Source organism: Onychomys torridus, chromosome 5 (assembly GCF_903995425.1).
Source record: "Onychomys torridus chromosome 5, mOncTor1.1, whole genome shotgun sequence".
In the NCBI taxonomy this organism is placed as follows: domain Eukaryota; kingdom Metazoa; phylum Chordata; class Mammalia; order Rodentia; family Cricetidae; genus Onychomys; species Onychomys torridus.
The window spans coordinates 15,258,974-15,273,115 of record NC_050447.1 but is presented as its reverse complement, the minus strand read 5'-3'; the positions used below and the strand labels follow the sequence as shown (position 1 = coordinate 15,273,115).

General features: G+C 50.7%; 1 protein-coding gene across 2 annotated transcripts in view; it reads left to right on the top strand.

Annotated features, from left to right (window-relative positions):
* Positions 1-14,142, top strand: part of Znf423 (zinc finger protein 423) — a 303,273-nt gene that overhangs the window by 40,501 nt on the left and 248,630 nt on the right. For both annotated transcript variants that reach the window (XM_036187113.1, XM_036187115.1), the window contains exon 2: positions 14,024-14,083. In XM_036187113.1, coding sequence (XP_036043006.1) covers positions 14,024-14,083 — 60 coding nt within the window. The remainder of the gene's footprint in view (positions 1-14,023; positions 14,084-14,142) is intronic.

Here is a 14,142-nt window from a genome sequence, read left to right as displayed (position 1 = left end):
GTTCACCTATATTTAAGTGTTTTTCCTGCAGTCTTGGGGATTTAGAAAGGATAAGGAAACCAAGGGCCTTGGATGAACTCATCATAACCACTAGACCTGGTGGGTGCTGTCCTGCGAGATGAGTCTGGGCTGGAAGTGTCCCAGCAGAGAGAAGAGGCTCAGCCCACATGAGTCTGATGCTTGGTATCTTGGCCACAGGTTGCTGAGGAAGGTTTAGGGGAACCAGAGGAGAGTGAGGCTCTGTTTGTGCAAGGGTCTAGGGAAGTGTCTTGGGTAATGAGGTCAGGTGGGGCCTCCATCACTGAGAGGGTCAGCTGAGATGGTAAGAGAAGGGGCTTCTGGAGCCAATGTCTCTGGGGTGGCACTGGTGGCAGAGGCACTGGTGGCTGAGTGGGCACCAGCCTTGGACAGAGAGGTCTCAGAAGGTGCAGTGAGACATTACAGCAAGCATTGTTGCAACTGCAGGAGAGTCTAGTCTCTGCAGCCAGGGCTGGTCTGCTCTGACCGCTGGGCAACCTCTGACCTGCCCTCTGATGTCCTGTGACATGGGCTTGGCTGCTTGGCTGCCTGGCTGGAATGCTGAGGGGGATGACCCCCTAGCATCACCCAAGGCTGTTTTGTGGTTCCTCTTGAGTGCTTCCTTGCACCAAGCTAGTCTGACCGGCAAAGCTACCAGGTGACAAGATAGTGTTCCTTCTCCATTTTATAGATTTGTACTGAGTCTATGGTTCAGGACCAAAACCCCAGCTTGGGTTTCCAGCATGCTAACTGGTCCTGCCTTTCAGGTCTGGGGAGAGAAATCTGCTTGAAGGGACTGCACCTGCCACAGACAACTGCCTAGGTAGCCTCTGGCTTGCGGAAGGTGTGTTTTCAGGACTTTCTTCCAGGAGCTATGGCTGCAGGGCTGGAGGAGTTTGTGCCAGGCCTGGTGGATTCTGTCCTCCTGGCAGGAGATAGATAGAGCACCTGGAGCAGCAGGTCAGTTGGAGTCTGTCCTTAGGCACATTGGGTTGGTCCCCAGGCTGCAGCAGCTGGGAGCAGGGTTCTAAGGTCTTCTTGCCTTGTGGCTGTGGCATGCTCTTGTCAGGACAAGGATGGGGCCAGGTTAGATTCTCCATCCCAAGGGGGCTTGGGGCCCTAGGAGATGGCTTTCCCATCATCAGAGGAAGTGAGGGAGTGACTGTATTAGACTCTTGGCATCTTGCTTGCATATCTCTAACATCCAAACCAGAATCTTGCATCAGCAGTGACCAGTACAGCTAGTGAATGCCAGGAAGGAGTATCTGAAGAGCTTGGTCCTGACCCTGGAGCCGAGGCTTGACTGGGCTTATGTATGACCTTGGCAAGCATACCAGTCTGAGTTTAGTGTCCCTTGTAACATGTGACATATGACATGTGATGTGATCCATGGTACTGTCCATCCTGACCCAGCAGCACTCTGAAGAGCCAAGTGTAGTTCTTGGAAGGGAGAATAGGTGACTGCTTGCTTGCTTCGTGTCATTTGCCAAGAGTAGCCGCACCCACCCTTCCTGTCATCCTTCATTAGGCCTTTCCACTGTACCCCAAACCCTGACCCCCACCTCACACCTCACAGGACCTCTTAGGGTCAATACTGGTATGGCCCCTGTCCGACCTTGTCTAGAAAATGGAGCTATAGAGAGGTGGGTTGCAGGCCAAGTATCCACAGTCATTACTGTCAGAGACTAGGCTTGTCTAACTTCCAACCTTGGGCTCTTGGATGTCTAAGTCTTTACCATGAGTTCTGAATGGGCCAGACATACCCAGTGTGCTTCCCTGCCAAAGGATGAATAAGAATCAGAGACTAGGATATGCCAGACCAGAGAGCAGGATGTGTTGGGGGTGGGGACAGGGTCACCAGGCCTTAAATTCTGCTATAAAGGTCCTTTATACTCCATGGTTCGCTTATATTCTGTTTCTTCTCTTTGCCTCAGCCCCTATGGATACTGAGCCTCTTTCTGTATTTGCTTTCAGTGCAGGGGTGGGGGGATAATTGCCACTTGCAGGGAGCGGCTCTCAGGTGGCATGGGGGTGCCCCTGTCATGAGGGAAGGATTTGAGAAAAGGAGTAAGGCATGCCTCTGTGACTATCAGGTCAGGATGAAGGGCTGAGCCCTGTCATTTTGGGAGAGCTTACATGGCCATGGCAGCGTAGAAACATTCCCTGCCCCCAGGTCCTGCTGGGTGGTCTTGGGTAGACAATCAGTTCTCACCACCGGTTTCTTTCTCCTGAGCCCAGGAAGCATGCTTTAGATGCCAAACCCAGTGCAGAAGAACAAGGGAGAAGGGCTTTGTCAGGCTGGACAGTTTGCCCAGAGGGTCCCCTCTACTGAAGGAGGGGAAGGCAGCCCTGTCATGTGACTCTCCTTTCTCCCTATAGCCCACTCTCTCTTTCAGACTGTCTTCAAGGGGACTTGGGCATGTCTTCTTCCTCTACATCTGGTCACCTAAAACTCTGAGGCCAGGGCTCATGGCGAGGAGTGCCTGAGACTCTGGCCAGGGGGAGCCAGACATTGTGTGTGGGGAGGCACACAGTACTTGTGGGTGAGCTACAGCCTTCCTGCAGCCCCAAGGGCCTTCCCTGCCAGCAGTGGGCCAGATGTGTCTTCTTGGAGGGTGGAGGGGAGCGTCTGTGTGGGTGTCTTCTCATGATGTGTGTGTGGGCTGCTGTGTTTTGAAGGGAGCCAAGCTGATTTTCCCGTTCCATCTCTCTGCTGTCCAAAGCCGAAAGTTAAATAAACACTGCCAAGTATTATCATAGGACACAAGAAAAATGAACTCAGTCTCTCTAGGCAGCCTGCATCTGGCAGGCTTTGGGTCTTTCAGGCCTGTGGGATGAGACTGACATGGTTGGGGTGTCGGGATGCTTGTGTGCCCCTTATCCAGTGACAAGCTCTCTCAGGACTCTGTGACCTTAAGAGTCTGTGAGAGCTGTGGGCGTCTGTCTTTCCTGCAGCCTCGTTCCACTCCACCCACAGACACTTCAGAGGCTTTGTTTTGGATTGGACTTCCCAGGAACTTTCCTGAGGCCCAGTCTCCTTGGTCCAACCCAGATGGATACACAGTCTGTGAAATGGGCCTGTGCTCCTGAGCTGAGTTCCTAGCCCTGGTGCGGAGAGAGGACCGAATGTATCTGTCTTCCTTTCCCCGCCCCCAAGGGCTGTGGTAGCTGGGTGAGCCGTGTGTCCACCTCCCTGCCAAGCACTGCCCTTGGTTTGCAGAATTCTGCTGTCACTGTTCGTAGATATGATGGTGAGTTCCCACAGTCTGTACAGCACCAATGAAAGTCACACTGTTCTCCACATCTGTGACATGCCCAGCTCTTCTGGGGTTTTATTCATATTTGCATTTGTATCCATTAGTTTGAGTCACATCTATTCTATTATTGGTTAGGGAAACATTCTTTCTTTCTGATTTTAGTTTAAGGCCTCTGTTAGCCCAGTCTGACCCTGAACTTGCTATGGAGCCAAGGCTACCCTTGAATCCCTGGTGGTCCTGCATTAGTCTCCAGAGTTCTTGGCTCTAAGCTTCCACACTGGCTCAGGAAAACATTGCTTTTTATGTCCATTCTAAGACATATTAAGAAGGTGGTTACTAGTGCAGCCAGTGTGTGAGAGGGAAGCTAAGAAATGTGTGAAGGAGGGAGTTTGGGCGTGTATGTGTGTGTGTGTGTGTTTGTGTGTGTACGTGTACGTGTGTGTATGTGTGCATGTATACCTCTGCTTGGTGGAAGTGTGGGGAATGCCCATTACCTAGGAGTCCCCTGCTGCACAGCTGTCATTGCTAAGGAGTGTGTGCCCCCTCCCTCTAGCTGGGTGCTGGGTGTAGTGAAGCTTTTCAGAGAATCTTGGAGATCAGAGGGAATCCTTGCCTATGTGTGGAGAGCTAGCATGAGGTGGGGGAAGCTTGGGATCCTGAAGGCTTTTTCATGGGCATAGTAATCATTAGGGGTGGGCAAGGGGCAGAGTAGGGGGGCACACAACACACTTGTGCCCATGAAATGCCCCCTCCCATCAGACTTATTAAGAATATTGACTCCTTAGATCATGAAGCACTAATCACTCCTACCCTGGGGACATGGAAATGGCGATTCACTCATCCATCCATCCATCCATCCATCCATCCATCCATCCATCCATTCATTCATTCAGTTTTTTGTAGGAGATGAGGGGCTGCCCGTTTGCAGGAAGGGTGGAAGACCAGTGTGCATGTGGTCCACACTGCATCCTGCACTTTCCAGAGTGGTCAGACGGTGACACTTTTTATTATGTCCTTTTCACCACACAATTGGAGAAAGAGGCAATAAGTAAAAAAAAAGAGAGAGAGATGGAAGTTAGGTCTGCATGCCACAACCAGTGAAAATATGCCTCCCACCATGTGCTTGTGTGAGCATGCATCATCGGTTTCCAATCAGAGCCTCAGTTTCCTCTTTGTGGGTGTTTAAAATAAACCACATGTATAACAAGGCTCCAACATTCATGCTTGGTATGTTCTTACAGAGTCCAAGTTTTTGAGGTCTCATAAAAACATACTAGTTTCTACTTTATGATGCCTTTCTTCAAACAAAGTAGAAAAACTAAAAGAATGGGACTCTCCCCTTCTTCCTTTTTGCCTCAAATAGCCACAGTTCTGAGTGAGTAGCTGGGTTCCCCTACTGTGCTTGGATGTGTAGTCCTGGTACTTGCCTTTCCCAGTACACAACTGGTGCCTCATGCAGCCCTGCCTGTGGATGACCTCCACATACTGTTCGGATGCCTTCCACGCCATCATCATCCTTCCAAGTTGGGCGCTAGTAGGAATGAACCCATGCTACCATCAAAACAATGCCGAGTCACATCACATCATGAATGCATGTTTATGCGTGCATGTTGTGGTTCAGTGAGAACACACAGGGATGACAGGAAATACATTCAGAAGATGACTAACCACAAGGAGGGACCTGAGCAGACAGGAGGGCAGCCATTAGAGCCTGCGAAGGCGGCTCCCCAGAGAGGGGTAACAAAGCATAATTCTGTTTAGAGTCACCCATTCTCTGGAGACACTAAGCCTAACTCCTTGCCTGGGTTATTCCTCTTTGTCTTCCAAATGCATGGGAGTTTTATTGCCCTCACTTTACGATGTGGAAATTAAGAGTGAAAGGAGTAGAGTCATTGCTTGGGGTCACACTGCAAGCTTGGAGAGTTTTTAATTGCCTTAGGCTGGCACACTCAAGGCCTGCTTCTTATAGAACAATTTCTTCCGGTCTTGGGACAAAGGAGTCTCTGCTCCACCTTCCCGATCAGCTTCTGTTTTTCTGGGAAGGTGTAGACATTCTGGGAAGGTCAGGAAGTAACTGCCTCATGCTTGAGAGAGGCAGATAATGTGGAGCTGAGAGGTAAGCTGTGTCCTTTGGAGACAGGCCCTGATTCAAATACAGACTATTGCTTGCATGATGTGAACAACCAAATGCATCTCAGCTCTGTTTCTCCTCATTGGTAAATGGGGGACCCACGTCTTAGGGCCATTGGGAAGATGAAGCCTGAGACAGTGTTCATAGTGTAGTGGACAAAGGTCAAAGTTCAGTCCTTTTTCTGGTCACTCACTGTGTGTACCTCGCTCCAATGGTGAGAGAAAGTCAACCCCATTGACAGCAAGTCCTACCTAATAGCCTCAACAGGGCTGCGTCTTTGTTCTAGAAACCCTGCTTCTGAGAACTAATCTTAAGGAAAATCATTGTAAAGTCTCCTGGCCAGTTGTGACATTTGTGAATGTGAGGTGCACCGTAGACACTGGCGCTAGGGAACAGCTAGAAGCAGTCTAGGCATCTAGCAACGGGGCTGGTTAGATTAGTGCCCGAGCCTCCTGTGGTGGAACTCAGAGGGTCATCAGTAGCGGTAGTAGTATGGTTTGGTAGGAAAAGACGTTGGCTGTGTTCACTCATGCTGAGGCAGGAATCCTGCAGAAGCGGCTGCCTTCTTGAGTTACCAGTGCTGTTCCAGCCTTCTGCAAGTTGTAACAATGTGTTTAGGCCTGGGAAGCTGCTCTTCTAGTTCCTTGATTTTAACTGATCAGTTTCCTGTTTTATACATTGTATACATGTGTACTTAAGCCAGCAACTTTTATAAAAAGAAACCAGGAGCTAATTCTAGGAAGCAGTAAGAAAACGGAGGCCGCTCTTGAATTCTTTGCTTAAACACAGGACAGTTACTCACAAGCAAGTCGGGACATGGTAGGAGGGTGAGCTGAGGGAGTGGACAGGCAGGGTGGTCTGTGTCCCCTCAGCAGCCTGCTGCTGCTTCTTTTCAGCCCTGCAGAGGTGCCTACTGATGCAGTGAACCTTTCCTTGTCCTTCCCCAACCCAGTGCTCAGTGGTGGGGGTGGTGTGGTAATACTGGCCATGCCTGGAGAATTTATATCACAGGTAGTGGTGGCTGCTGCAAATATGAACCCTTTCCTCCTCGAAAGCCAGCCACGAAACACTTCCCAGGAACCATTGTCTCGTGGCTTCCCATGTTGCCTTCAGTGGCTTGTGCACTTGGGGATACCCAAGAGATGAACCTTTTCTTAGGATGTTTCGGAACTGAGGGTGTGGGGTGGGAGATAAAGGAGAGTCTCGTGGACAGCTGGGTCGAGGAGCAGGATGCTGAGAGTGAGCTAGATTCCAGGCTTCTGTTGAGCTGCCCTCTTCCATCTGGAACTGGAGCTTCTGCTTTCTAGAAGTAGAAGGCAAACAAAGGGTTAAGTCTCAGCTCCATGCTCTCTCTTTAGCTGCTTTTTCTCACCTGGAGAATGGGGTTCAAAGATGCCCCCCCTTTGGTTTTTTGAGACAGGGTTTCTCTGTGTAGCTCTGGCTGTCCTGGAACTTGCTCTGTAGACTAGGCTGGCCTCGAACTCACAGAGATCCACCTGCCCCTGCCTCTTGAGTGGTGGGATTAAAGGTGTGCGCTCTGTACTTGTGATATGCTACAGATGTGTCTGTTCTTGCTAGCAATACTGCACGGGCAATCATGAATGCCTCTACCCCCACACCCCTAGAAACTGGTTCATTGAGGACTTAATCACCTAGCAACTTGTTTTGAGGTGGAGGAGTCTGGAGCTAGAACACCTAGGTTCTAGGTCTGTTTGACTGGGCCGTGGTGAGCAGTTTTGCTTCTGTGGGGTTGTCTCGCTGTCTGTGAGATGGGTCCGCAAACTCAGATTTTCAGGCAGCAGCCTAGGAGGCATCTATGAAAGACCTGGTGCAGTGGTTAGGGCACTGGGTGTCGGGGAAGGATGTGAGTGGTCCAGACCTGTGCTATGCCTCTTACCTCACCAGCTTGGGACCCGCACAGAGAAGCAGGTGTGAGGGCCGTCCGCATGGCTCCAGGGCCCGCTACTTCTCTGTGTCTGGTTCTTCTGACTGAGATATGAAACAGTCTCAATAGAGGAAGGAAGAAAGATGTTTTAGTTTGTTCAGGCCCCTGGCCCCTGCCCTGTTTCCTTTGCTTTTTCCCACTTCCTGGTTCTGTTTCTCACGAGTGTTGACCTGGTACTGGACAATGACATTCTGTTTCCTTTCTGTTCTTGCCCGAGGCTCGACTGGACCAGGGTGGGGTAACCTAGGGAAGGCCGGTGCTCACAGATTTCTTCTTCCACCTTCCACACACACTCTTCTTTCTTCCTTTGCCATGAGCTGAAGCCCACTTGTACTGTTCCTGAGAAATGTGGTGGCTTCCTGGGGCTCCCTTCCTTGCCAGAAAGGGGGTGGTAAGTGTAGAGGGCTGGAGGATGAAGGAGAGCAGATGTTGGTTGACTATAATGGTGCCCGGTACTACTGTGGGCCTTCTGCATAGGCTGGTTTTCCCTGCTACTGTGGCCACTCCCACCCCTGGTGTGTGTGTGTGTGTGTGTGTGTGTGTGTGTGTGTGTGTGTGTGTCTTCTCTCCCAGGTGCTTTATGGGGAGGGAAAGGAAGTTCTCAGCGACAGACCTTACCCACTCCATGGACCGTTGGAAGCTGCATCTCTGTCAGCAGTAAGAAGTGTGGGCTTGATGAACGCTGTTCCCTGTGGCTGAGCTGTGCTTAAAGACTTTATACCTAAGTCCTCCTCCTCTGTTCCTACCACCATTACCACCATCTCTCCCACCACCATTGCCACTGCTTCTACCACCACCACCACCACCACCACCACCACCACCACCACCACCACCACCTCCACCACCACCACCACATCCGCCACCGCCACACCACCACCATCACCACCATTTCCACTTCCACCTCCACCACCATTTCCACCTCCACCACCATCACCACCACCATTTCCACCTCCACCACCCCCTCCACCACCATTTCCACCTCCACCACCACCACCACCATTTCCACCTCCACCTCTACCACCATCACCACCTCCACCACCACCACCACCACCACCTCCACCACCACCTCCACCACCATCACCACCTCCACCACCATCACCACCTCCACCACCATCACCACTACCATTTCCACCTCCACTACCAACACCATCACCACCACCATAACCTCCACCTCCACCACCATCACCACCTCCACCACCATCACCACTACCATTTCCACCTCCACTACCAACACCATCTCCACCACCACCATAACCTCCACCTCCACCACCACCACCTCTGCCGCTGTGCCTCATTTGCTGGTCTGTAGCTGCCACCCTCTTCAGGCCTCTCCCATTCCTTTCATCCTAAGAGGGTGCAAATGGTGGGGCAGGTGAGAAGGAGGTGGGTCCAGCTGTGGATTCTCTGGTACTGGTTCTTCACTTGCCTAGGGACTCCAAGCCTGAGTCTCCCAAAGAACTTGGGCAATGGCTTTCCATGGTGATCTTGTGCCATGCTGCTGTGCCAGGCACTTTTAGTTTTGCAGTTTACTTAAAAAAAAAGTGGATGGGGGACAGACAGGAGTCATGAAATCTGGTTATTGGGTTTATTTTTTTTATTATTTTTTATTTTTTTTGTCGTTTTCCTTTAGATGGTGGTTGTTTGAGACAGGGTTGCTATGTTTGACCTGCTATATAGCTGGGGTTGATCCCTGATCCTCCAGCCTCTAGAAAGTAGTTTTTTTTTTTTTTTTTTTAAATTAATTCAGCTATTTCAGTGTGAGGTGCTGGTCTTGGGGGTGTGGCCAGAGAACCACAGGAGGGAGCCCAGGGTCCTGGCTGCAACTTAGCCTCACTCTAGGACGTTCTGGTCCTCCTGTGTTGCCATTAGTATTGTGAATCAGCCTTCATCCCCACACCCTCCCCCACAACTGCAGGCTAGCCTGTGGTCCTCCTGTCTCCGCCTCCTGAGGGTTGTCCTCATCTTAGCAAGTGACCAGAGAAAACAGAGAGCATAGGGTTCCAGGGCTGGGGGTGACCCTCATGCTCTTTCTAGGCTTCCCTGAAGGTCTAGCTGGTGTGGAGGACTGGAGTGGGGTCAGGAGGGAGCGTATCTCTGCCTGTGCTTGGGTTTTTCTTGATTGAACATGGTCATCTTCCCTGGGAGCTTGATTTCAGAGAGGATCATGGGCTGGGCTCTGCATTCCAGCAATTTCGTGCTTTTTGGACAAAGAATCCATCACATTTTCGTGTAGAGGAATACATGATCTTTTCCCTGGGCGTCCACAGCCCTGCTTCAGGATATACTGCTTGGTGAACACAGCAGTTTACATCTCACCTCCTTTTCCTACCTTTGCTTGGCCTTTTGTAAGTGTCCAGCCTGCACCTCTGCACACGGTGGGCCAGCCTCTCCACCCTACCTGTGTTCATTTATTTATGGGGTGCTGGGTCAGCCTCAGGTCTCCCCTATGCTTGCCTAGTGCTGTCTCTGGTCTCCATCCTCAGCCCTGTTTAGTAATTTTCATTCCTGGAGCAGCAGACTTTCCTTTGTTTGATAGTGAGACTCTGGGTTTAGGCCCCTTGACCTTCTTGGGGCCTAACCTGGTGGAGGTGACATGGCTTCTCTAAGGATGAGCTTGCCTGGCTTACCATTTCCCATGGGATGGGGGACTCTCAGGAGTCTCTTTACGGCCAAGGTAAGCTTGGCTCCTCTGCAAGGGTAGTGTGGTCTCTAGATCCAGAAGAGAGTCTACTAAGACTCCAGAAGTGGGACTGGAGAGATGGTTCATCTGTTAAGAGCACTGGCTTCTCTTTCAGAGGACCTGAGTTCAATTCCTAGCACCTACATTACAAATTGTAAGTCCAGTTCCAAGGAACCTGGCACACTCACACATAGATATACATGCAAGAAAAACACCAATGCACATAAAATAAAAAAAAAAAAAACACATCATTTAAAAAAAAATCTCTCCAAAGAATACAGGGGTTCTTGTTTGCAGGTGGTTGTGGGGAGAACATTTTCCTAGATATTTTTTGGTGAAAGTGATCCTTTCCCAATAAAAATGCCCATTGTGTGGGTGTTTAGAATCTAATCTTGGGGTGTGTCCTCTGGGCTCCTGGTGAGCACTGACCTGGGGTGGGTTCTGTGGTCTCAGCCAGACTTTCTCTTTCTTCCTTCACTTCCTGAGGCTGTCACCTTTGGACTTGTCTCCATCCCCCTAGCTCCCCTGTCTTTGACAAAACAGGTCCTGTCTGATTTTGCCAGAGCTTGAGGGCAGGAGTGCCCTGTTGAGCTAGCAGGCTGCTGGGCTGGAGGGTGCTTTTCCGTTCTCCTCATCCCTGCTTCATTTTCTGCATTTTTCCTGTCTTCAGTGTCTCTTCTGCCTCTGTGAGGTATTGGGGGAGGCCTTGCCCTTTGGTGGAGGTGACACTGCTCTCCAGCCAGGAGCAGTGGCTTACACTGATGTCCACCTACCTTAATATGCTAGTCTGTCATTGAGGTCTGCCACTCAGAGGCCAGCACACAGGCCCTGGGTGGACCTGCACATCTCATCGTGGTACACAGGCCAAACTCTGCATGTCCCAGAGAGGAGTTACAGAGACAGCATTTGATGGGACTCACCCATTCCCAGGGTTCAGTTAGCCATCAATTCCACAGTGGAGAAAGAATGTGGTTTCTAATGTTTGAAGCCCTTATGGACCCTTAGAATCCTTTATTTGTGCTCAAGCTCTTGGAAATAGGCTACTGGGCATCTATTGCTTGGATCTGAAATGGAGCTAGTTTGTGGGATTGGAAGGCAAACCACTTTGAGATCCCTGTGAGACAAAACTATCCCAGTGCCCACTGCTACCAGGAATGACCAATGGGGTAGGAGGGAGATGTAAGAGACTTTGGAGTAGAAAGAGACTGTGGTCTTGCAACAGGTGACAGATCTTACATGTGCAAATGTCACAGAAAATGTTGGACTGTAGAATCTCTTGGCTCCTCACAGAGGGGCTTCCTGCAGATGACTGGCCTGGGGCTGCATCTGTGCCGTGCTGGTGAATGCAGCCCTTCCTGGTTTCTGCCTTCTGTGAGCTTCATGCTGTGCCTGTGCCTGTAGACTTTGTGCAGAGTATCGATGTGGACATAGTCTGTCTGCACCAGCACCTCCTGTACCGGCTGCTCTGTGCTCTCAAGCCATGCTCCTCACAGATGCCCAACACACTGGAGGCTGGCCATGGTTAGAGGCATGTCTTGGTTCTATTGATGTTAAATCTCATAAACTTGTTACCTAGGGAACCTGGGGAGGTCTCAGAAAGCACCATCCTGGATGGTGGGTAGTCCTTGTGGTCTGCTGCCAGACTGGCCTTACATGGACTGTCATCTCCAACATGCTTAGCCCTCATGGGTTCTTTGTGCTTCTGCAGTAGAATTCCAGTTTAAGGATGTGGGGGCTCCCAGCCTGGGCCCTTAGGCCCCCAGAGAACAGTCTGTCTATGTCCCAGTCAGCACTTGGTATGGTTTCTTTTCTGTGCCTCTAGTCCTTTTGATCAGGTTGGGGACCCAGACTGCACCACAGAGCCTGGCCAGGTAGGAAACCCTCGTCATTCTCACAGTATTGGACAGTAGCCTCAAGTAGAATGGGACAGGTGGGGCATTTCTTTCTCTCATCAAGAATGTATAAAGGCCATATGCTCATACCTTCCAAAGGCAGAATGTGGGCCAGGGCTGGCATGGGGAGGTGTTGCGTGCCAGCAGCTGTGGGAAAACACATTCATGTTCCAGGCACAAGGCCAGCTGGCGTATGGGCCCCACACTGAGAAGGCCATGGTCAGGGCCACCGTACATACTGCAGGAAGTCTGCACCGTGGCCTGCTAACTCTGACCTTCCTCGACAGCTGCATTGGACCACTTTCCTCCTACCTCTGCAGTCCCTTGTCTCCAGGACAGAGCAGTCCTCAGCTTCTAGTCCCTACAGGGTACAAAATGCTAGATGTGTTCACATGTGCTTTCTTTGATGGCTGGTGTTAGCTCTTCTCATGGGGAGGGACCATCCTCAAGACCAAGGACTTGGGAAGTCAGACTTCATAACTCTACAGCCTTGATGGAGTTGAGTGTAGGGCTTGAGATTACACAGCTCATGAGGCCCAGAGCCAAGATTTGAAGCCAGGTTCTGACCAGCCAGCTCTCTCCCTCTTCTTACTGGGTGACTACTTAGCATACCGTCTTTCTGCTTTTGAGCTGGCCAGGATTCTAGACATGTCCTTTGTACCCCGATTCATAGAGAACTCCTTTCTTCATGGACCGCCTGGAGTTGGAGCCCAAACTTGCCCTCATTAGCTGTGAGGCTAGGTGCTCCTCCACCGAGGAACACTGAGAACAGTGCTTGCCTCACAGTGGGCACCCAGCTATTCCAGCTACAGTATCAAGGGCAGAGAGGTGGGTGGCTCAGGTCCTTTCAGCCTGCACGTGTGCTGAGCTGCAGAGCCTGTTAAATCTGAAAAACATGTGTGCACATTTTTGGCTTAAACAAAGTTCCATTTACAAAGTCCATAACCCAGCTTTAATATTATTATGTGCTCCAGACTGGGACTGATTCCAGGACGAGAGTGCTATTATGCTGTATAGTGTTTCTCCCCTGTTCCCCACCAGCCTGGTCTCAAGTGCTGGGGTCTGGGATGGGGAGACTCCATCTCTGTTAAGCATCCTTCTGTGGGGTCCAGGCTGAAGTGGGGGAAGGTGAGTTCCCTTGCCCTGTTACCAGCCAATGAGCTGCAGTGATTCTATCTGCAGGCCATTATGTGTGCTGAGGTCTGTCTGCAGGTCACATCTCCAAGTGCAGAATAGTGTACTGAACTCTCCCAACCTCCAGGAGCCACTATATCTGCTCCTTGCATGATCAAAGCAGCCTTTGGAGCCATGGTAGGCAATGTGACCTTTGGTGAGGGAAAATGCCTGCAAGATTAGGGACTGTTCTCAGTTTTGCCTCATATCTGTGGCTGGCAGATGTTTTGCTCATGAGTAGAAACTGTGCACTAATTGTTGTAGCACGAAGTAGAGAAAGATTCTGATATGTCTGGCTGGTGGCAGTGCTGTGATTGATTAGTGATGTCTGCCAGGATGCAGGGCTATGGAAACATAATGGAGACAGTACTTACTTGCCATTCATGTTTGATACTTTTTATTATTTATAATCTTTGTGTGTATATATGGTGTGTGTGTGTGTGTGTGTGTGTGTACATGTATGTACACATGGAGGACAGGATAGCACCTTGGGTGTTGGTCCTTGCATTTTACCTTGTTTGAGACAGGATCTCTTGTTTGCTGTTCTGTACACAAGGCTACCCGACCTATGTGTTTCTGGAGATTCCTGTCTTTGCCTCCAGTCTTACCATAAAAACACCTGGATTACAGATACAAATGGTGTCCGGCTTGTGTGGGCTCTGGGGACCCGAACTCAGGTCCTCGTGCTTGCATGGCTGTACTTGACCCACCAAACATGCCCTAGCCCCTGTGCTTTACTCTGATCACAGTTTCACATCTGTGACACCAACAAGGGCCACCTTGTCATAGGCGTTGTGCTGCCCTTCCCTTGGGGGCAGATAGCATATAAATACCTGCACAGTGCTCCCATCTTCCCTCACTTGTGTCCCACCCCGTGATCTCTGTGTACAGCTTCCAAGCTCACAGCCCTTCTTTCTTCTCTTCCAGTTGAAGAGGGGGAGGCCTCGGACTTCTCGCTGGCCTGGGATTCCTCTGTGGCAGCTGCAGGTAAGTGCCTGGGGCTGGTGGGGCATTGCTGGGGACTTGGGGGACTGGCCCAGAGATCC